The 23,920-nt window shown below is 41.4% G+C and overlaps 1 protein-coding gene across 1 annotated transcript; it reads right to left on the bottom strand.

Annotated features, from left to right (window-relative positions):
• Positions 1 to 1,624: 1,624 nt before the first annotated feature.
• Positions 1,625 to 23,571, bottom strand: hibadha (3-hydroxyisobutyrate dehydrogenase a). The gene is made up of 8 exons (XM_010757199.3): positions 23,439 to 23,571; positions 20,654 to 20,814; positions 20,290 to 20,399; positions 19,518 to 19,639; positions 9,567 to 9,700; positions 8,825 to 8,901; positions 3,826 to 3,982; positions 1,625 to 3,129 (listed from the first exon to the last, which is right to left on the bottom strand). Exons 1-8 carry the CDS (start codon positions 23,506 to 23,508, stop codon positions 2,971 to 2,973), a joined length of 990 nt encoding a protein of 329 aa, XP_010755501.1. The 5' UTR covers positions 23,509 to 23,571; the 3' UTR covers positions 1,625 to 2,970.
• Positions 23,572 to 23,920: the final 349 nt, after the last annotated feature.

The raw sequence follows: 23,920 nt of genomic DNA, 5'->3' as shown, positions 1-23,920 counted from the left end.
AAAAAGATGTGTGATATCGTTGGCCATATCATCTAAACCTAGAAGTACTTCTCTTTTAGAAACAGATGAGGATGATCTTCAAAGCACACAGCAGAGGCAAGTGCATACTTCCCAAAGAACAATAACAAAGTGAATCACAAGCCCACGACACAACCCCTGCCACCAACAGCTCGCCGCAGTCTGCTACAACTGTGGCTGCCACTTAGACGACAGCAGCTCCATAAAATGTCGCGAAGAAACACCAGGCCTTAGAAAAAAAAGGGGGAGTAAAATAAAACGAAACCGCATTTGTTTTTTTCCCCTCATTTCATTGTAATGATGGAAATAAGGGCATCATTCTGAGATTAGTGCTGCTATTTCTCCCCGACTGACGTTAAGAGTTATATGAGCGCCTGCTGAAGAGCTTTGGAGAAACAATGGAACAACAGCCCAATGAAGAGAAAGATGGCAGAATCATACTTCAAGTTAAATAAGACTGGTGTACGAGCCTCTGACCGTGGTGTGCACACACATGGCGAGCTACAAGGATTGCGTGGTATTCCGTGTTATTGTCCTGTTGGTCTTCTTACCTGTTAAGTAATCAATCAAGTCATGTTTGCTTAAATAGGCCAAAGCACAAATTTGGCCCAGAGGGTCTATTTGCATGAGGAAAAGTTGTAGCAGACTTTACAAATAAAACCAAAAAAGTATGGGATAGATTGTCATGAAATGCATGAAATCCCCAGTCGATAAATCCTACTGACTTCGATGGCCCCCTGACTTTTCCTCTAGCAGCTAAGTTTCCTTAACTAAGGAAGTTAATAACTAAACAAGGTTGCTTGATCCAACTTGAAAAAATAAGTTTAATAGAGTAAAAGTAACATATTAAGTTTAATCAACAACTATTCAGTTGTGCTGGCAACATTTACAGTCAGACTTTCTTTTCATCAACGTTTTAACAGTTCCTTCTTCCTCCTAATTTTAGGTCACTGGGGGTTAGAGACAGAATTTTATATTAAACTTCATTTTTTTTAAAGAGCAAGTTTTCATGTCTGTTTTCTACAAAAAGGGTTTCTAGAGAATTGTAACACTGAGATGATGCATGATTAGAAGTCTGCAAGCATGCTAATCATGTTTCTTTAGAAACTGATTAATTGAAATTAGATGAGTTGAGTAAAATCAGTATATAAACCAAGTAGGTTAATTTAACTCATTGCTCAAAGTCAAAAGACTTGAAGTCAAACTAACTAATGTTTTTTCTGAGGTGGTCTGAAAACGTTCATTTTGTCCAGTGCTTTGGGTCATGACCAAGTAAATCAGCAAGCTAACATGCTGATGTTTCGCATTTTGTTCTTTTGTTACACTTTCAGCAGGTTTGCTACAAATGTTACTACTGTAGGTAGTGAATATTGTGGCTGCATAAACATGTTTTGTTATCTGGGTTCATTTTAAAATGAACTGAATTGAACTGAATTAAGATGATTTAACGTACACTTATTTACTTTGTAGAAGGCACTCACTATGGGTTTAAGTATAAAGTATATAAAAGTAAAGTATAATGAATTGAATTGAATACTTTGAGTGCTACAGCTTCAGCAACATACTGCACTTATCTTAAAAAAAAACAAACAAGACAAACACCAAATCCACAGAACATCTTTTATTTAAGGCTACAGTGTGACTGAGGATCTGTTTCACAGAGCAAAGACAAACTGTAGACACTAGAAATGAATTTTACTAAAAAAAAAAAGCGGCAGTCCATTTAGATTCCTCTTCAATACTACACAACAATATGAAATATACATTATGTACATTTGCTCGGAGCAGGGAGGAACTGTTCCTCACATTTCTTTTTACTAATGTCGTACAAGTTGAGAGACAGAGAGAGAGAGAGAGAGAAAGAGGAGAAATATGTGAGGATAGACTTTAATTAAAGTAGAACCAGGCTAGAGAAAAGTGCTAGACAGTGAGACATTTTGTAGTGAACAGTATAAAAACAGTGTTGTTGGTCACAAAATAATACTCCAGTGGCTCAATAAGCAGATGTAGACTGTAGAGGAGAGAGGTAATTTCAAAGAGATTCTGTAACCGTATCAAAATGGTCCGGCACATCGCTCTGCGATGCACACAGTGCAAAAATAACCAGAGATATCACAGTATTTCAGTGAGGAGAACTGCTCGATTCAGAGTGTTGACTTAAATGTACCAAAGAACTGAAACTATACTATAACTTTAGTGTATTCACAAGGTAGAAAAAGATGAACGACTGAAAAATGAAATCAACAAATGAGGCAGGATGATTGAATGAAACATGTTTCTGCCAAACAGAGACAAATGTAACAAAACAAGTAAACTTTGACCTGCAGTGTGGCCAGTTTTGGTAACGTTACATGTAGTAGTGTGAATGTAGGATTTTTTGTCTAGTGGAAAAAGCGTAACCTAAACTCTGCACTCTCTTGCACTGTCTCTTCAAAGAAATTTCCATTACTATGTGAATCCTTTCTGTAGCTTGTGTTTTTTTTTTTATCTGTCCTCTTTTATTTAACAGGGACAGGCCCAAGCCATTTGGGTAACAGGCAAAAATCTTTAACAATCATGCACATATTACTTATCAATCATCCTGAAAAAACACAAATTATTTGCATTGTTACATGTAAACCCACAGCGCCTCATCCTACCTCTCATTTTACACTCTGGCCTCCTAGACTAGGAAGAAAGTTGCTTTGTCTCTAGATACTGATCTAAGGTCAGTTTTAGCATTTCCCCCATGCAGAAGGAGAGTTGTGAATTGAAAATATGATTCAGCTAATGCAATGGAGGGGACATGTGTCGACATACAGCATGTTAATTGGACCGTAGATCTGTGCCTGAGGGCAAGGCCTTAGTCTCTCCTGAGCATAGTGGGATAAGGGGCACTGGGGTGTGTGGTTGTGGTGTGTGTGTGTGTGTGTGTGTGTGTGTGTGTGTGTATATGGTAACATCCCCCTCCATTCACTGGCCTTCCTCTTCGCGTAGGAATTGGAAGACGGATGAGAAGTCCTTGTTAGCGTAGCCGCGGGAGCACATGACTCGGAAAATCTGGTGGGCGAGGGAACCGAGAGGGATGGGTGTCTTAGTGTTGGTGGCAGTGTTTTGAGCCAAACCCAGATCCTAGAAACGGAGACAAAGAGTGTCAGATGGGTGGACCAACATAATAATCTCTTTTGTTTATCTAACAGCAGACAATTCTATTAGATTTCTTAAGTTTGGTGTGAAACATAAATCTCCTGGCTGATGTATGCGGAGCACACAATAAAAGTGTATTAAAAAGACACCCTGATGCACTAAATACACAGACACAGACTGACCCAGCTAATACAGTGACAGTAAAATGTGTCACAGATGGGATGGTGAGGAAGAGAGCTGGAGTATCACAGAGACAAAAGAACTGTGGAAAGTAAGACAAAGCAAATTACAGGGTTGTGAAAGAGAGTAAAAGAAAAAAAAAAGTAGTGGGGGAAACGATTATTTGATTAGTTGTTCAGCAGAAAATTAAATGGCAACAATTTTGATGGATCATTTCAGTAATTTATCCTGGGAAAAAGACCAAAAGGTTTCTGCTTTCAGCTTCTTCACTGTGATGATTTGCTGCTTTTCTTTTTTATTGTAAGTGCCTTTAGCCTTTTTGATTGTTGGATGGAGTAAACAAGAAATGTGAAGCCAACTTTGGCTCTGGTAAATTATATGAGCATTTTTGTCTATTTTCTGACATTTTATAGATTAAACAGAATTTAGAAAAAAATAGAGATTAGTCAAAAATGAAAAGAAATATTAGTTACAATCCTAAGAAAAAGTCACAGGTCGTACCTTGGCCATCAGTGTGGTTCCAAAACCACCCTGGTAGTTGTTGGCTGAGGGGACTCCCTCCATGACACCGGGAACTGGATTGTACGTGTCGCTGGACCAGCAACGACCTGAGGACATGTTGAGGATCTTTGCCAGCAGCTTGGGGTCCAAACCCAGTCTGGGAAAAGGAGAAGACAGAGGTCAGTGTTCTCCTTCAGACTTGACAACAGGGAAATTCATGGCATCACTGGTCATATTTGGTACACTGCAACATTCTCTGGATGAGACCCGAGTCTTGCTTTCAGACTAGATCTGCTGTGTAAAGAGTGTGGGTCCATGTTAGAAGGATTATGTTTACTGGCACACTGACGCAGAAGGTAAACTTCATCTTTTAAGGAGTGTGATAGGAATGTCTCCTAAACAAGAGCAAATGTCTAGTATTACACATTCTTGTGTGGAAGATGAATAAATTGTTTTATTTCCATGTTACTTCTTAAGCTTTCAACTAATGATCTAATCTAGAGCGACTCAGCATGAGGTGTAAAGCTGCTGGTAGTGATCGAAAAGAGAAGAGAAATTACGCTAGAACCAGTAACGAAATGGGACAGGCGGGATGGAAGAGACAGGAGCACCGATTAAGGAATTAAGAGCAAAAGAGGAACATGGAAAAAGATGGGTGTGGGGCGGCGGGGGAACGTAGTGACCCCCATTGAACCTTATGCTAGGTTGTGACCATTCCTCAGTGTTAATGGCTGAAGGCTTTGTAATGCTGGCTAATGCAGTATTGATGTTTACCAGCACATCTATCCTTCATCATCCCTCTTTCATGAAAAAAGAAAGCGACGGTGGAGGAGGAGGAGGAGGAGGAGAAGTGGTTAAGCAGCACAGGGGAGCCATAAACCTCGCTGTCACGTATGGAAGTACGCTCTTACTTCTTTGCTGCCCCATTTTGCGGCAACCCACTTTCATATGCAAGAGGACAAATCTCAAGGCTATGATAAGACAAAGCAAATGAGACAAAGAGAGCGCAGGCAGACAGAAGCAGGGAGTGAAACAAAGTGCCAACCATTACAGTAGGGAGGGTGTAACTGTAGCGTCTGTGTCGGTCGTTCAATCCGCCTGTGTAGCTTGCAGATTTTGTATATTAACGGTTTAAAGGCCAGTGTAAAGCTGACCACATCAAGCCCTGGCAGCCGCCGTTCGCTGTTACTTACGGTGCTATTCTGCTCACAATATGACTATTAAACCATCATAGGTCCTTAAGGCCAGCAGCCTCCCTCCCTCTCTCCCTCCACCTGGCTCTCATTCTGCCATTACTACCACAGTTTTTATTAGCTGTCTACCAACTAATTAAGAATGGGAATTGCATTTACACTCTCTCCATGTCTCTCCCTCCTCCCTCACCCTCCGTCTCTTTTGTGTCCGCTCAGCCCGCTCTCGTGTTTTTTTAACAAACTGTTTTGGAAATGTGGCATAAGTGACGCTGCGTGTGTGTAAACATGTGTTTTAGCTTGCATTTTTTTTTTAATGGCAGTCTCTCTGATGATGGCTTTTTTAGTTTATGTCTGTAAGCATCCCATCGCCATCCTGCGTCTCTTCTCCTCCGCCTCCACTTGTTCTCCCTCTCCTCTTCCTCCCCCTCGTCTTCCCCACTGACACCTCCCTGTCTGAGGACTCTGGGGGACATATGTTTGACATCGCGCACAAACCCCCCATCTCTCCGTGCACACACACACACACACACACACACACACACACACACACACAGTAGGCAGCCCCTCCCTGTGTTCTGGGTCAGCAGCTGAAAAGGTTACTGGCTGAGCTACAATAAAGCGCGTCCGAGCGCGCAGATCGTTTGTTATAGCGACCAGAGACGCTGATGGGGAGCTGTTGTCCTCTGTTAACGATAAATCAATGAAGTTCTCCCTCCTGCGCCCATCACGCATACACGCACACACACAACCGCTCACACATGCACAGTCGTGGTTATTAGCTGACGCAGTGGTGTTGTTCCTTGCCTGCGGTAATTTGCGTGGAGAAGAGGACATGTCACGCTTTAACAAGATTGACATGGATAAACACACAAAGACACAAACGGTGAGATGAACATGTTGCTGTGCGATGCCGCTGCAGATTAGAGAAATGCGAGAGATGGGGGGGCGAGTGGAGATGAAAATGAAGAGGGGTGGGTGTTTATGTACGGGTGGAGCTCTTGCAGGTAGAGTTCATTTGCAGCACTTATATTAACTGTCTGTTTCATTGCGATTAGCTTCTCGTCTTCATCTGATGCCACAAGAGAGGAAGCCCAACCCGTTCCCCATTTATTATTACATTAAAGAGCTAACGAGCACATATACACACACAAGCATTTACTATCCAATTTATAGAGGCAACAAGCGCGGTTATCGCTCAACTTTAATCTTCATCAGAACATATGCTCACGAGTCATTTAAAAAGGAGGAGAGATGCGTGTCTGTGGTCACGTGTGTGGTGGCAAACCCATTTCTCTCTCTCAACACAAAGGGTTGTGTCTTGTTATACCCTTTGATGCGCCTGTCGTTCTCCCCGTAAAATGAATAAAGGGGTAAACATGTGCGTGTCTGCTTGTGCTTCAATGACAGTGACTGCATGCCTTGTATGCATGAATGAATGAGTGCAGGTACACAGATGTGCAAGGTGAAGCATAAGCTGTAAACGCCTCATATCCCTTTCGTGGGCCAGTCACCCCTCTCCTCTTCTTCCTTTCCTTTCCTTTCATGTTCATGTGCATCATTAAAATCACCGCTGCCTCTCGTCCTCCTCGTTCACTGACTGGATGACTGCAGGCAGAAATTATGGCGGGCGGAAGAGGCAGAGGAGAGATGAAGGGATTAAAAGAAAAAAAATCAAATGAGGAGGTAAAGCTAATAAGGATAGAGAAGAAAAGCCGAAAGAGAGAAAAAGAAAGGACGGCAGGAAGGCAGGGTGTGTGTGTGCGCGCGCGCTCATAATTGTCATGCGTGGCCATTCCTTGCACTAAGAGAACGTCACGCTCTGTTGGAGACGGCCCGAGCTTCCATCTGAGATCAACAAATTAGCTCCACGAACAAAGCTGTGTGTGTGTGTGTGTGTGTGTGTGTGTGTGTGTGTGTGTGTGTGTGTGTGTGTCTGCCTGCATGTACAGGTACGGAGAAACACACACACACTCACACATACACCCGCACATATTTGAAGAAAGGGCAGCTCTATCAGGCCCAAGTCTAGCATGATAAAATGTTATTGCCGTTTTCCTGTAAATTGGCTGTGAGTGCTCAGTCTCTTTTGTGTCGGACTGTGCTGTGTGTGTGTATGTGTGTGTGACTCCGTACAAATACGCCTAAGAGAGTGTCCTCTCTGCATAAGAGACTGGGCCGCAATGCAGCATGGGAGATTTACGGGTGTGGGCTCTCTCTAAACGATGACAGTCTTTGTCAAACCCTATAATAAAGCCCTAGAGATCGGCTAGTAAGAAGGGGGGAAATATAGAAACACACACACACATACACACTCATGCATGTATGCACACACACTCAAGACTGAATATGGGTCAGTTTAGCAAAGATGTAAAAAATAATTCACATTCAAAGTGAAAGGAAGAAGTACTTCATATTCTTATCCTTTTTTCATAGGCATACGTTATAATGATGTGCACAGTGAGTAGAAGTTGTTGTAGTTTGCTAGAAAACTGCTGTCTTTTAGTGTCTGTGGATGTAAATCTGTGTGTCTAAGTGTGTGTGTGCGTGTGCATCAGAGACAGTGTGGCAATGTGTAATGTGTTGCTGCCTTAATGCCTCCATATTTCAGAGGCCTAGTGGGGGGATTTATGTGCGACTGCTCATGCCAATTTTCCTCCTCTGTCTCAGCACAGATAAATCAGCTGCACTAACACAGCTGCACTGTGAGAAGAGCAATTCGAGTACGTGAACACACTCGCGCGCACACACACACACACACGCACACACTACTGGGTGCACACACCTTTTAAGTTGCAAAACCCATAAAAAGACATAATAGTAACACGTGAACAGAGGAAACAGTCTATTAAAGGCAGGAGGTATGTGTAAATAGAGTAGATAATAAGGTGAAGTAGTCATCTGATGGCTCAGGTAAGATAATTCATGTGAGGTAAAACCTGTTATAGAAAACGTAATTTCCGAACACAACCTCAAAAAAAAAAAAAAAAAGGGAGATTCGAAGGGACTCTGTACCAAAATGAGACTTGGATGCTAAGACACTTGTTTCACACTTGTCTAGCATCATTCTGTGAGCCAGATATTTCAGCTCATATAAAAATGATTTGGTTTAACTCTTCATATACCATCATTTTCAGCCTCCTGGCCAAAGAGCCTCTGTGCCAGGATAGGGGCATGATGAATGATGGGATTTCTAGGCGGTGTTCGGTGACAGGGTTGTGGCAGGATGCTGGTGAGAGCTCAATCAGCAGATGTAAATCAGTGTCTGTGGCTCCACCCCCTCATCCATCTCTCTGACTCAGGGCTGGGCTGACCCCTTCACACTTCCATAAACCACGCACACACACACACACACACGCATTTCCAAACCTGTATAGAAGTAGTAAATTACTGCCACAGTTACGGCCATATCACTGGTATAGTAATGGCTTTTATAGTGATGGCTATATCTAAAAGGGCCAGGTCGAAGCCAATTTCATGCGTGGCTCGAATGTGGAAGCATCAAATGTGCCACCTTTAAGTTCATGGTGCTTGTACTTCTTATAACCAAACGTCTGGAAACTTCACAATTGTGTTGCTCCACATCCTTCATCAAAGATAGGGAACCCCTCTGGATCTGCAGTACATGTAATTACATCTCACATGGCATCATTGGCATGGCAACAACACCCATTTAAGGTTGTAAGTTTAAGTCAGGTATATTGACTTTTATTAGCCCAGTCACAGGTTTCTACATCTACATTACCTTGCCCATGTAAATCTAGGATAACAGGTAGAAAGCAGCTTAGCACAGCTTTTGCTGACAATACCTGATGCCAAGGTTCATGGTCTCTGCGGTCCCAATCATCCCGATGGCCAGGAGCATGTTGTTGCAGATCTTAGCTGCCTAAAGAGAGTTGGCCAGAAAGCAGAAAAAGGCACCTTTACTATGTGTGTATGGAAAGGAGACAGCATATATTGATACAGAATGTAAATACATTTAAAAGGTTATATCAGACATAATCATAAGACGATCAAATTTACAGACTCACTCAAGAGGGACATTTTGTATCATTCCTTGATGAGTGAGGTGAAATCTTTATTTATAAGTTTCATAGAGTTTCATATTCAGGATGTTCAAGTGTTTATGGTCTATTGATCTTTGGTGCAAATGTAGTTCTCATAAAAAACAACTTGCAACTAACAGAATTGAAGTAAAAGATCTTTGTATGTTTAGATACATTACCGCTAGCTATAGAAATGAATAGGTAGGATTTATGGTCTCACCGCAGAGTAAGTGACTTGTTTTTTTAATGAGGCTTAGATGAGACTGAAGTTGAGAATCATGATTTGCATTTTTTTATTTTTACACTTTATAATAAATAGTCCTTCATTCTTGATTAAAAGTTGAAAGAAACTAATTATAGATACATGTACACGTAATTAAGTGTATTCATACAGAATGTGTGGGTACATGCAAGTATGTACATGAGGTTTGTGTATGTGAGCAAAGATGCAGTTCAAAAAGCAGGAGGGCGTGTAGTAAGGGTTAGTGTGTTTGCATGTATTTACCTGTCCGGTGCCAACCTGTCCACAGTAGACAACATTGGCTCCCATGCAGGTGAGCAGCTCCTGCGCAGCATTGTATTCTTCCTCCACTCCACCTACCATGAAGGTCAGTTTGGCTAAGCTGGCAGCCCCGACACCTTAACACAGAACACATGTTCGAACACAGTGGTGAGGTTAACTGAGGTGAACTGTACTTGATAGTATACACATTCTACATTTCGATCCCTGGTTTCAAGTCCAATCCATAGCTGTGGACACACTGCAAACTTAACACAAGGTTAAATAGTGAGGTCACTTTTACAAAACTCGGAGTAAGTGCAGATGAATCATGAAGTAAACAAGTGTGTCAAGAGAACATAATATATCAACCACTTGATTGTTTCCACACTACCAACTGTGTCTAAAAGGTCAGCTGTGTACTTTACTGTGTGTGTGTGTGTGTGTTAGACTTATAGTGGGACAGGCGTGTTAAGTAGTTGTGCACCAGAGGGACAGAGGTATCTTTAAAAGCCGATTGTTGCCATCATCCACTGCACAGCCCTCATGGGAGTCCTTGCCTTTTGTCCTGTCACCCTTACTCTCTCTGTCTCTCACACACACACACAAACATGCACATACCCACCAACAGCTGTGCCTGAGGCCAGTCCCCCTCATGGGGGTATCAGTGACAGCCGTGAGGGGTAATTAACTTTACACTTTATCATGTTCAATTAGGCGTCCCTCCCCATGCCTGATGGCTTAAGGAGCGTGCCATGTTGTAGGAGGCAACCTTACCCCCCCCACCTCAGCCACTCCACAGGGTCCTTAATGCTGAAATAACCCCTTTTCAGAGTGGGCTGGACCCAGCCGGCCTGAATCTCCTCTGTAATGTCCCTTAAATGCTTCACTGAATAGCACCAAGCATTAAACCAATGAAATCTGGTAGACACACAATGTATACACACAGTAACACAGGAGAACACAAAATATTATGCTGAGTGCACATATACACACACACATACACACAAACACACACACACGTAATAATGAGGAAAATAACGTGGAAGTCGAAAGAAAGAAAGAAAGAAAGAAAGAAAGAAAGAAAGAAAGAAAGAAAGACAGAAAGAAAGAAAGAAAGACAGAAAGAAAGACAGAAAGACAGAGTGAGTTTAAATTCCTCTTCAGGGTGTCGTCTCGCTCTAATGAAAGGCCTCTTAATAGTGAAAGCCTAATAATGTCAGTGTTAATAATTAAAGAGGGGATTGTCGGGGACAAAACAGCTGAAATCACATTATCTTCACTGCAGAGGAGAAAGGGCGACGGGATGGAGAAGAGACTTACTGTATATTTACATTCCCCATAAACATAAATATACATCCATTTTCTCCCTCCCCCTCCTTTAATTGGCTGTGCTGTTGTCAAGTGTATGATGATGCCACTACACTGTACGTGTGTGTGTCAGTGTTGAGCTGTCAGCAGGTCATTAGGGCCACATAATGAAGCCCAAAGCCCACGCTGCGGCAGCTGCCTATGGACACACGCTCAACATAAGGCCGCCACACACACCAATCATACACACATATGGTCCACAGACCATGGACATGATAGATTTTAGTTCCCTTCTTGTTACTTTATGTTGTCTTTTTTTTTTACATCACTGTCTGAGTTAATCTACTTGAGTCTAGTTTCATAGAAAGATGTTTTTATTTAGTGGCTCTGAGTTTTTTGACATTCTATCATCTGTTCATTTAATAGCTTTAGTTATGTATTACATTCAATTTTCAATCCAATTAAAAAAAATGTGAAATGTATTTTCCTACTATACATTCTTAACGGAACTAAATAAATAATAACAGTAATAATGATAATAGTTTTCTTGACAATTCAATCATTATAATGTTGAAAAAAATATTAAATAACTAATAACTCAAACAGAGTTCTTTTTAAATTACAGGGATTTGTAAAGTTCAATTCGCATTAGCATTTTCTAGTTTTCAAGCTTCAGACTGAGCTTCTCTCTCTCAGAAACACACACACACACACACACACACACACACACACACACACACACACACACACACACACACACACACACACACACACACACACCAATATATAGAAAGAGCAGTGTGGCAACTGTGCTGGTTCATTAGAGGAGATCACTGTTCGTGGACGACTAAAGAGGAGATTATTGATAACAGAGTCAACAAGCTGATCAATATATCTCACTAAGGAGGGGAAGAAGGCGAGTGAGGTAAAAGAGACTGAGAGAAAAGTGGAGAGAGAGAGAGAGAGAGAGAGAGAGAGAGAGAGAGAGAGAGAGAGAGAGAATGTTGAGACGACAGCAGAGAAATAAAATAATCTTTCTCTTCCTACCTCCCAGCATCCCTCCCAACTCTCCCTCCCTCAAATTAACTAATCACCCATAATAAGCTCTTATGATCTGTAGTGGATTTCTATAGGCAGTGACACCAGGATGATGGAAGATCCTTGTTGGTGGAAGAATAACGCATCATTAGCATAACAATGTGTGTGTGTGTGTGTGTGTGTGTGTGTGTGTGTGTGTATTGGGGCTATCAGTGAGTCTGTTCATTGTGCACGAGCAAAAGTGCATTTTTTGTGTTTGCGTGTGTGACGTGTTATTCTACGATAGTGTATGTGTATGCTACTATTGCGCGTGTGTTTTTCCATGTATGTATGTATGTATGTGTGTGTGTGTGTGTGTGTGTGTGTGTGTGTGTGTGTGTGTGTGTGTGTGTGTGTGTGTGTGAGGGGACATCCCGTTCTCGGACTGGTCCTGTCAGAGACGGATTAAAGAGGAATCCTAATGAGGCTTCCTGAGCGCCGGGTCCGCCCGGCTCATCCATCCCAGCGGGAGTGACAGTCCTGGATCGTTAGCACTGCACAACTACACAACGCCCCCTAGGGGGGGAGACAAGGTGTGTGTATATGTGTGTGTGTGTGTGTACGTGTGAGGAGTGGGGGGCACCTATGATAGAAGATACAGGGTTGAGAGATGGAGAGGAAAGAGTAGAGGAGGGATGAAAATACTAAGAAGACATCCATAAGAGAAAAAGTTAAATATATAATGCCACACCAAATACTACTTAATAAAGTGAGAATGATATAATTATACCAGAGTGCTGAAAATAATACATACTTCAGAGAAAACTGCAGTAGATTTAAAGACAAAAGTGCCACTATAATGTCAAGCAGGTGATGCTTTCTTGGGAAATAATTCCCTCAGGAAAGAACCACCTCTCTCCTCTGTCACTTTCTCCCATCCATCTCCAGGATTAGGACAAGTTTTGGGTGGCTGAGTAGTGGGTGCCTATCTCCTCACCCCCAAATCACCCAATGCAAATATTCTTCTTATTCATAGCACGCTGAAGCTGGTTGGACTTTTAATGAGCTACTCTGCGTTTTTTTTTACTGTGTAGAGTGCAAAGAGGAGAATCAAAGTGGCTCCTACAATATTCTGTATGATGTATGGGGAGTGTGTGTTTCGGTGTCTCATTGTGAGTGTGTGTAGTTGTGTGTGGCCTGTAACTTCCATTAAGTTACAGACATATTATAGACATCTCCTTCATCTGATCTCCTCTATTTACAAGGTTCAATTTAATAAGCAGGCAATCAAACTCTATTAGGACAGATGCTTTGCAGCAGGATTCGACGACAAGCATCAACCATGAACATAAGAGGGTGAAGCTGGTGGTGTGAAGGCAAAGGAAGATCAGAGAAACAGCTTTGGTTTGGCCCGTTTGTAGTGAACACTAAATTCATTAGCACTTCTTTCATTACACACGAAAGAATCAACCAAAGCAATTCATGACAGCCTTATAACCTTTTAAACGTGGGCTCTTTTTGAAGTGGTGTGTGTGTGTGTGTGTACAAAGTAAGTGAGAATCTCTGTGTACATGTGCATGCAGTATCTGTGTGTGTGTGTGTGTGTGTGTGTTCCCTTTGTATATGTGCATGTGTGTGTACCAGGGACAGGTGCAGATCCCAGAGCCTGCCGCCAATAAGACGTCAGTTAGAGCTTCTGAGGCCGTGTCTCGAAGTTACGAGCCTCATGTAAACCAGTAGGCACTTTTTATTGGCGGTGGGTTTAAATTAAACTACATTTGTGAATATGAGGCTACGCAAACAACACACACAGTTGCAAACACACACACACACACACACACACACAAAAAAGGGATGTTCCCAGAGTTTGGTAATGAATGACGCATTTGACAACTTGCCACAACCCTGCTCTTTTGCGGAAAAACACTTCAAGCAAAACAACACCTATAATATCATTACAGCTCCTCCAAACACCTCATTTCCTAAAATGATAATGTTACTGCTCTCACTTCGAGAACGCCAGAAGAGATTTAGGCATAAGCCAGATTTCATGGCATGCCTTCAGGTCCAATTGTAGTTGGTGTGAAGAAACTCTTTTTTTTTTGGCAACACACAACATTGTTAGCTACTAAGTTTTTAACTATATGCAGATGTACAGTTAAAGTTTTGCCTCGGTCGCAGTCATCTATAATTCAGGCTGAAAAGAGCCTTCACACTTAATAGTGTAACAGCCTTCAATGAGAGATGACTGCCTGCAGTGTAAGCCAGTGGGGGTAGGATGTTTACAGGCCAACAACGCAGCCTCATGTGGTCCACCATTATAATTACACCCAAGGGCAGATCTTTTTCTAAAACAAATTAAAAACCCAAACAGGCCCTGTAAAAAGCATAACGGATATCAAGTAAATAAGAGAAATGGTACGAGGGTGCGCGTTAACCAAAATCGCTCACACACATAAAGAAAAAATCAGCACTTTCAACAGTTTATCTGCCAACTTTGCTAATGCTCCTCTGTTATGTTAAAAACAGACTCTTTATCGGCTCCAGTTAACGAGAGCACAGCCATGAGAACTGACTCCTGCACACAAATACTTCATGAGAACCTCCAACGAGAAGCGACTGGAGAAAGTTTAGGTTTGGGAAAGGAAAAAAAAAAAAAAATCTGTTTAGAGACGCCAACATAGTTTCTTGTGTATAAACATTCCTACAGCCTTAAAGGTTTAGTTTGCACTGCCTTTCCATTGACCACCAGGCCAGGCCTCATCATCATCATCATCATCATTACCATCATCATCATCAGTAACTGCTCAATTCTGCAGGGGAGAGGCTGGTCAATGGTAGGTGACAGAGGCTGGAGGGAGCAGGAGAGATCCACAATCAATCCCTTCCCTGGTCCAATGAGACTCATCTAGGACGGAGCAAGTTAATAATGATCCCCAATTAGGCTGTTAGCAGGCAAGCACAAACACACACACACGTGGTTGCACAAACTGTCCTTCATATGGACAGACCGCTAATTCGCTTTTAGGTTGAGTGACATGCAGTGTGACGTTTGGGCGTACATTTGACGGACAGAGACTTTTCGTATGACTCATACACCAGCTGACTATCTGTCTGCGAGCACACACACGCACACAGCAGATGACATAGGGGCAGGGATGTGAGAGCCAGTCCCCAGCTGCTGTGGGTCTACCTCCATCTGGAGCATGGGCTAGCTAGAGCCCCCCGTCACCATCCCTCCATAATCACCGTCCCTGGTCACTTCTACCGCCCTACACCCTCCCACCCACTCGTCCCCCTATTCCCCCTCTATGTCACCAGAATCCGTCAGTGAGAGGCTTGTTATGCTAATCTAGTCTTTGGACCACTGACGCTCTGTAGTAGTGGCCAGCCATCAACATGACAGACTGCGACAGCACCACCCCCTGCCCATCCAAACTGATTCCTTAACTCAGTGTCAGAGAATCATCACTAACCTTCACTAAACTGCCTTTGGACTCTCAGACTCATCTTCTCAATTAATCCCATTCTCAGACTGGATTAGGTTGGCCTGCGTGCTCTTTTGCTACCTCCTCTGACCAGAAATACTAGTGTCAGCTTTTACAAAGACAAGTCCTGTCTGATTTATTGACGTCTTTGGCATCTGAAATCACTCACTGTTTGCTAGTCCACTATATTTACTTCCCACCATTTTATTGAAGATCAAAAATTCAAAATGTCAAATTTTGTGCTTTATTATTATTAAATCCCACAATGGAACAAAAAAAGTATTCAGAGCATGAACACTACTTACTGATAAAATCATGTGACACTACACCTGTGAAGGCACAATAATGTATTTTTAAACAAAAATGTCAAACATTATCTTATTCTAGCGTCTCAAATGTGAGAATTTGCTGCTCTTTCTTTTTTCTTCTTTTCTGTGTAATTAACAGCATATATTTGAGTTCAGACATCACATTAGTCTTGAAGAAATTGTGATGTATATTTTTTACAGTTTTCAGATCTTTTTAGGCCAAATGATCAATCGATGAATTGCGAAAAATAATTTAAAAAAAGAATCCTTAGTAGCAGCCCTAGTTAACAGTGATTTAAGCTTGTGTTGCAAGCAAAGAAACATCTTTAGGACTACAATTATCCCTTGGGTAAAACTTTAAAAAAAAATCAACTACTGGAAATAACTCCTACTTGTCTGAAAAGTCAATTTTCAGTGTATGTGCTCTGGAGGATTCAAGTTTCCATATAATATACTTGTGTAAGTTGCATATTGCCTTCTAAAGTAGTTGTGAGGTCAAAAAATTCTGCTCATAGATCCATGTCTTCAAACTCAGAATTAAAAGGTAAACAGAGAGAAACTTTACTTGTTCAGCAGTTGAATGTGAAAACGGCCTTCAAGTGACAAACTCTGCACATACAGCACATCATTCTCCATAGTGAAGCTCAATCATCCAAGTGGAGAAATAATAGGAAAATTACATCTTTGAGTGGACTTTAAGCACTTCCAAAGTGAAGAACTACTTTCATGCTTCAAAGTTTAACTAACTAGTTCTGGCACTAGCACTTTCTCCTTTTAAGTGTCAGCTATAGTCAAAATTGGTCTTTGTGGAAGAAGCGCCCATGAAGGTCCCATGGGCTTGGAGGGAGAAATAAAGCCTCTATCATTCAGCAAAGGAGTGAATTGGCAACGTTGACTGACGAACAAACTGGTGCCAACTTTGGCTTGAACAAGCTCCTACAGGCTGGAGGATGACGTTCAAACTGTCGGCAAATGACACACTGCAACACTCTGGCTTCACTTTATGTGGTATGGATATGATTAGAGTGGTGTTGAGACTCAGCCTAAATAGGTAGTTAGCTGAGGATTATAAGACCTCGCAAACAAGCAACATTAGCCCGAGTGCCCATGGTCCCACAACAGCTAGGCTCACTCTTGCTTTCATTTGCAGCGATAGCTGACTTTCCCAGTGCTGGGAAAAACACAATGAAAGGTTTTTTAGGGCCTTTTTAAAGCCATCGTCCGTTAGCAATGTGGCAGCCCACCATGGGCACACAGACACAAGCACAAGCATTCTGGGTAATTACTGCTAACGACCCCGCTGCTTGTTAGCCAGACCTCCTATTTTTGCCATCGCTGTGCCAACACCCTGGGCCTGTGACATCAGAGCTTGTTTTGTTGTGGGTCAACTTTGCATGCGGACGCTTTTAATGACACCAGACAGTGGTAGAAGTGTGTGTGCAAGCAAACGTTAGCATGCCTGAAGTACCAGTGTCTAAGTTAATATAACTGTGTCTACGCAAGAAAGAGATTACCACCCTGTATTGATTTGTGTGTGTGTGTGTGTGTGTGCGTGTACCAAGACACAGCTGGGTCATGTGCATCTAAAGCCAAGACACTGGTCAATGTGCATGAACAAAAGCCAGCAGGATGCCCATGAGAAGAAAGTGAACGTTGTTTTTTGATGCCTCTTTTTAAAAAGGGTTATGACTCCGCTATTCGGATCCCACGGTTGGCTGCCAAACCTCTGGTGACGCACACAACATACACACACACACACACACACACATTTCTGTGTAAAATACGCCACCTCACACACCACACATACACGAAAGTGTTCAGTTTATATCAAAAGAAAAAAATCTAAAATAAAAATAAAAACAAATACAGAAACCACACAGAAAAGAACAGGCTGCGTCTGCAAAAGTTTAAGAGTATGGGAGATCACAGTAAGTCTGCGCCGAGTGTTTTCTCAGTGAACAAAATACATTTCGACTGGACAATGCCCTGTCAATTCATTTAAGTCTATCCACAAGATATAATAAATTATATCAATAATCATGATTAATGATATAATGTTATGTTATTGTATGTCTGTCTGACACTATGACTGTCGTTTTGAAGTACTTCTATTTCACTTGTATGTTATATGGTATTTCATTTGTGGAGAAAATATTAATACAAGAGCTGATGTCAGGCATACTCTGTTCTGCAGTAACATACACACAAACCTCATGAGTATGACAATGCCCTATTTGGGTAGGGTGCCATCTCCTGGTTGGAACGGAGCATGTAACTTCATATCCCAGTCAGGGAGAGGTGAGGGGGGGTTACGGATGGGGGAGGGAAACAGGTCTTAGTTGCCACATGCTCTTTCTCTTCCAACAGTCCAAACCTGTTTTAGGTTAAGTGACTATAATTACTATGATTACTTACTTGTTTATTATCACTGACTCGAGGATTTTTTTGCTGTTGTGCATTAAACTAGCTGTATGTACTGTACTACACAGATATGACTTATGGCTGTCTCGAGGTGAGACTGCGTGGGCGAGTGCGTGCCGCATGTGTGCATGCGTGTGTGAAAGAAGAGTGTCTGCAGAGCCAGTCGCAGAGGCCAGAGGTAGCAGGTAAATCATTGGTCATCTCAGGCTAGTAAAAGAGGCTTAGTTAAGAGACAGGAGAGGAAGAACCTTCACAGAGGACTGCACACACAAACTGCACTGTCTATAGTATGTAAACACTGTGTGTGTTAAGAGAGAGTAACAGGCTTAAGGCTCTGATCTCGCTGACTGCAGTCGGTCTGTTCTCCAGACGCCAGCTGGTAAACATGCCAATGTGGGCCAAGTCTGTGTTTGTATGTAACAGGGCAGGAGCTACACTGTGTATTGTGTGTGAATTGTGTAATAAAAAAGCAAATAAGCGTGTGATCAGAGCTAGATCAGGATGTAGCATACTTTATCTGCATACTTGAATGAAAGGAATTTAAAAAGTGTGTGTGTGAGAGAGAGAGAGTAAAAGAAAGAAAGACAGAGAGATGGACAGTTTTACTGCAATGTGTCTCCTTCATGTCTTATCTCCCTCCTCTTCCCTCTTGCACTCCATGTGAGGGCAGTTTCTCTCCTCTTTATGACTCTTTATCTGACATGAAAGGCACTAACATGGGATACCCGCCATTACGGCTCCATCAACATGAAAAGCTCTGACACGGGATTCTTCGCCGCAGCTCAGCCCATTAAGGACGACTGGTGATCCTGTGCTCTGTCAAGAAACCTGTCACAAGCAGACAGCACCGACATAATGAGGACTTAAAACCTTAACCTTGCCTTTAAGACCCCTGGTCAAAAGCAGCAATAAAACCTCAAGAGGGCACCTACTGGCTGGCCCGCTCAGTAATTACAACCCATGTCCTAGCACTAACCCAAAAGGTCCCATAGTTTAGATATACAAAAGGGTGTAAGACAGTTCAGAAGTAAGGATGAGGGGTCATAGGCCGAACATTATGATTGGTATTCTCAAATAGATAAACTAGCAGTCTGATTCTGCTTTTCATACTGCCACTTTCACGTCCTCTTAATCCCTTTATATAATGCCTGATGGCAATTGTTTTAAGAGAAATAAAGTATGTGATACCATTACAACTGTATATGTTTATGCTCCCATCAAACACTGCGTGCACAACAAACATTATCTTCCACTTTACAGATCTTTAGAATCACGTACTATGAAAATCATCCACTGACTATACTGAATATATTGAATACTTGCCATTGTATCAAAGCAGAATGAAAGTTTACAAATGGCAATCATCAAGCTACACAGAATCAAGAAAACATTTCTTTCTTTGGGTGGATTACCTCCTGATACTGGAGCATCCATGAACACAGCACCCATCTTCTCCGCAGCAACAGCCATCTCTCTTGAGACGGCCGGGTCGATGGTGGAGGAGTCAATCAACAGTGTCCCCTTCTTCACCTTCCTAAAGAGAGCGACACAAAAAAAACATTAAAACTGTTTTGTCTTGCCAAAATATATTCATTCAACACTTTGAAATCACAGGCCTCCTCAACATTAAGTGATTTCCAGACTGGCAACCAGGTATCAGCTTTTGGTTGCAGAAACTGAAAATATGGTTGCCAATTTTAGCCCTAGAATAGTATCCTAATTAAGAGCTTTAACACATCATAATGTAACTCAATGCAACCTGATGATAACAAGGAGCTGACAGCAGCTCGGTTGTCAGAAACGCTTGGCTCAATTTGTGATTTGCTGAGTGATAGAAGCATTACGCAGACGATGTTTGTCTGCCCCAAACACATTTTCTTTTGTCCCCCAGGATGACGGGATGCCGTTTGCTTTGAGCCCTGCTGTTGTCTCTAAAACAGATGCCTGTGCGCACACAAGTGAACACACCGACACATGTGCAGTGTTGTCTGTTTCTGACTGTTGCAGATATATTAAAAATATCACCACTGGGACAAATATTAAAATATCTATTTATTTTTGGGTTGCATATTTTGCTGTTTTTTTTTTCTATGCAAAAAGTCAATAATTCGTGGCTACTTTCTCAAAATGGTTGCCAATGTATGAATGTCACAAACAGAGCCTCTGATAGTAAAGTTTGCTTACTTGAGGATGCCATTCGGGCCTGTGTAAACTTCTATGACGTTGGGACTGGAGGGAAGCATTGTGATGATGCGGTCTGCTTTCTCTGCCACCTCTGCTGGAGAGTCTACTACCTGATTATTGGGAGTTATCATTGCGCAATATTATCACGTCATCAACAGAATAAACACCTTCATGAACAAATGGAATGCATTTTTCCGAGATTTGATTTATGGCAGCTTGTTGGCACATATACACTTTGTACCTGTCAATCTACAGTGTTTTCTTATTTGACTTAGCATGTTAAATGTCAGTTTTAATATGATATATGTATTCTATTAAATGTTCAAATGTCAATATGTGTTATTGAATGTGAATGGAGTGTTACCTGGGCACCAATGTCGTGCAGCTCCTTGCAAGACTCAGGGAAGACATCAGTGGCAATAATGGGATAACCGTTCTTTAACAGGTTTTTGGCCATGGGACTGCCCATGTTTCCCAGACCAATAAACCCCACTGGTGTTTTTGAGGCCATTGATCGCTTTGACACTGAGGGAGGATAACAAAGACGCCATTAGAGGTGTCAGAAGTAACATGTCCAGAGCAATATAAACACATTACAAATATTTCAGAGAGGCTGTAGACAATAGCTGTCAGTAATAACAATGACAATGTAGCTAAGTAGTTTGATTCCCAATAGAAACAATGTAAATTATAGCAGTGTTAAAATTAAGACTACTTTCCACCACAAATGAAAAAATGTAGGTCCTCATGGATAATGAATTAAACAGGAAAAAAACTGCTATCCTAATATTTTCCAGAAGGAAAGCACTAATTAGATTAAACAGCGAAAATTCTTAATGCTGTAACTTAAGGCAGCTTTTGAGCAGTCTGGCCAAGCTATTAAACACTGCTTGTTCAGCCAAAGTCCAGCCGGGTTAACAGATACTGAACAGAGCGAAGCAACCGGAATAAAAACAACAGGATTGGGCCTGGATAGTGAAGCCCTAATAGAAAGTCTTCACTTAAATTCAATTCAGTTGTCACAATCCCTTCGCAAGGATGCAGTGTTCTCTGACAACTAAAATGACTAAAACAAGGTGTTGCTTCCTTCGGATGGAGTTAGGTTTTGGCTTAATGACACACCACCATTTAGTTGTGAGTAATCCTCTATAACACTATGATCTATGACATAAAAACAAGTGACAAGTCTGTCCCCTTGCCTCCTCCAGACAGACATGGAGCCTTCACCTGTCTCTTTTTCCTGAAGTGAGTTTAAGGAGGGGATCATAACATCCTCACAAAACATACACACCTTTCAAGAGCTGCAATATGTTAGATCTAATACTTCTTTGGAAAAAAATATGCCATTAACAATTCACTCACTATTTATTTTTAATACATTACTACAGACAAGAGGGTGCAAGCGAAAAAAAAAAGAGCAAATATTTCTGTTAGAATGGGAACATGTTTCCATATTGACTCATTTCAATTCTCTAAAATAGATTTCTTCTCCAAACCTGACTTTAATTTCCAGCCTGTTTTTTTTTTTTTTTTGCATGAACCAAATATATTTTTATTTCAGTCCTGTACAGTCCACAGTAACAAAATGATGTATTGCACTAAATGGCTGATGGTGAATTAAACAAATTAAGCATTGTTTAATTTTGCAAATGTAAGATAGGGACGCAGTGGTTTATTGAACCAATAATCAGGGTTTGTAACCGTAAAGTTACACCGAGTGTTCCTGTCACTTACAATCAGCGGTGAGTTAAGGGTTAATCTTTTAGTGCAATGTAACAGGAAAAAGATCTTTACACTGTTTCTAGATTAAACGCTCACTGCAATGGCATGCAACCCTCCTCAAGGGCATAACTTCCTTCTTTCACTTTACTGAAAACCAGGAAAATGTTTGCAGTAAATGACTGATTTGTTTCAGTTATGTTTCTATCAATTCATCGCTAATTTGAATCTTGTATGTGATAATAACATAACTATTCACCGCCACAGATTCATTCACATAAACTCTGGAGTCTTCAATTAGTGCACGACAGCATTCTTGGCTTTCCTTAATCAATTCATCATTCTGATATCGTAACAACATTGCTTAACGTGTTCACATAAGTATGCCAATGCATTTGAAGAAGGTACTGACATTACCTTACTGTTTTCTTAGGACTGAGGCCAAGAAAATGTCTGATTTGTAAAAAGGTATTAGCAATGCAAAGAGGGAAAGCACTGTACTGGGACCTTTAGAGGAAGGACCTTCACAAAAATAATTCCTGTAGCCAAATGTATTATATTTATAAACACAACAACAGTCACAACACGACTGACTATTTTAACACCAGAGAGTGAAGTAGGGGCCAGTGTAACTATAACATTGTGTCACCTAACCCTTCATTTCAAGTAGAATCTTAACTAGAATAATTTAGTTAGAAACAAAGTTGTGTCTGGCATTGTAGGATGGGCAGGGAGGGGTGCACAGAGTGGTCCTTGTGGCATTGATGCAACCCATCAAGGGACAATAAAGCTCTGAACTGAACTGAACTCAACTCAACACAGATCTTATAATATTAGCCTAATATTTGTATCAGGGCCACTTTCTTTGCAATATTTCTTACACTATGGTGTAACTTTACATTACAGTACTCTTTTTATAGATCATACCACTTTTTATCCTCAGTACTTGTCTGTTTGAAGGTTGATTGTTGTTCGTGTTTATTGTGTAGGTTATAGATATTTCTGTCTGTTTTTTTTTTTTGCCTTTTCTACTTTTTTCTAATTCTCTAGTGTATGCTACACTTTCCTCTGCTGCTGTAACAAGTACATTTCCCCGTGGTGGTGATGAATAAAGTAAATCTAATCTAATCTTAACACAGTAAAGATCACTGACAGTCAGGATTAGCTGTTGCTGGCCATTGTTTCACATTTCACCATTGTCCTACCGTCCTGCATGATTGAACACCGCACAGCAGGTGGTTAACTCGTGGACATTGTGTCCAGACTTGAAGACTTGTTGTTAATCAGCACAGACAGTGAGTGTTGATACTTTCTGCAGAGGGCTAACAGGCTAGCTAACAGGCTGGAGCACTGACTCTCTCTCTCTTTTGAACACGCACTCATAAAAAACAAAAAGAAACGACACAAGACAACACGAACGAATACGTTACCGAGAGCGAGGTCGACATGCTTGTTCCACCTTAACAAGACATTTCGCGACCCTCTAAACAACGCAGCCATGCTTCTCTCCCCTTGACCTCGGCGTACAGTGACAGCTGTCAGGGGCAGGAAAAGCTAAACCAGAACTGCCGTGATTGAGCGCGGTTTCAGCCAATCGGTGCTCTCCGTGAGTTCTCGCAGCCAATGGAAACGAGGCAAAGGCGGGATATCCTGTGCTTTTTATTTATTTTTATTTTTTTTTACTTAATGCCCCTTTAGCCGCTGCTGTGAGTACAGTATTTACTCTGAATTAAATTAAATTAGTTAAATAATAAAATTAGCTGTACTTGATATATTTTGCATGGGAATGAATTATATATATATATATAGGGCTCGATAATATAGACCGCAGTTATAATGTGACGTTTTAAGTCAGCAGCGAGGCTGGATCTCTGAAGCAAATATAATTTAATCGTAAAGTGATATAAGTGAG

This window comes from Larimichthys crocea, chromosome XIII (assembly GCF_000972845.2).
Source record: "Larimichthys crocea isolate SSNF chromosome XIII, L_crocea_2.0, whole genome shotgun sequence".
NCBI lineage: Eukaryota > Metazoa > Chordata > Actinopteri > Sciaenidae > Larimichthys > Larimichthys crocea.
The sequence above is the reverse complement of the archived record's forward strand: the minus strand, read 5'-3'. Positions and strand labels throughout refer to the sequence as shown.

Excerpts from the sequence above, each read along its gene's own strand:
- hibadha (XM_010757199.3), bottom strand. The coding sequence starts at position 23,508 with ATGGCTGCGTTGTTTAGAGGGTCGCGAAATGTCTTGTTAAGGTGGAAC. Across the intron at positions 20,400-20,653 it reads TGCACGACATTGGTGCCCAG|GTAGTAGACTCTCCAGCAGA; the intron begins GTAACACTCCAT and ends CCCAATAATCAG. Across the intron at positions 3,983-8,824 it reads ACCATGAACCTTGGCATCAG|ACTGGGTTTGGACCCCAAGC; the intron begins GTATTGTCAGCA and ends TCCTTTTCCCAG.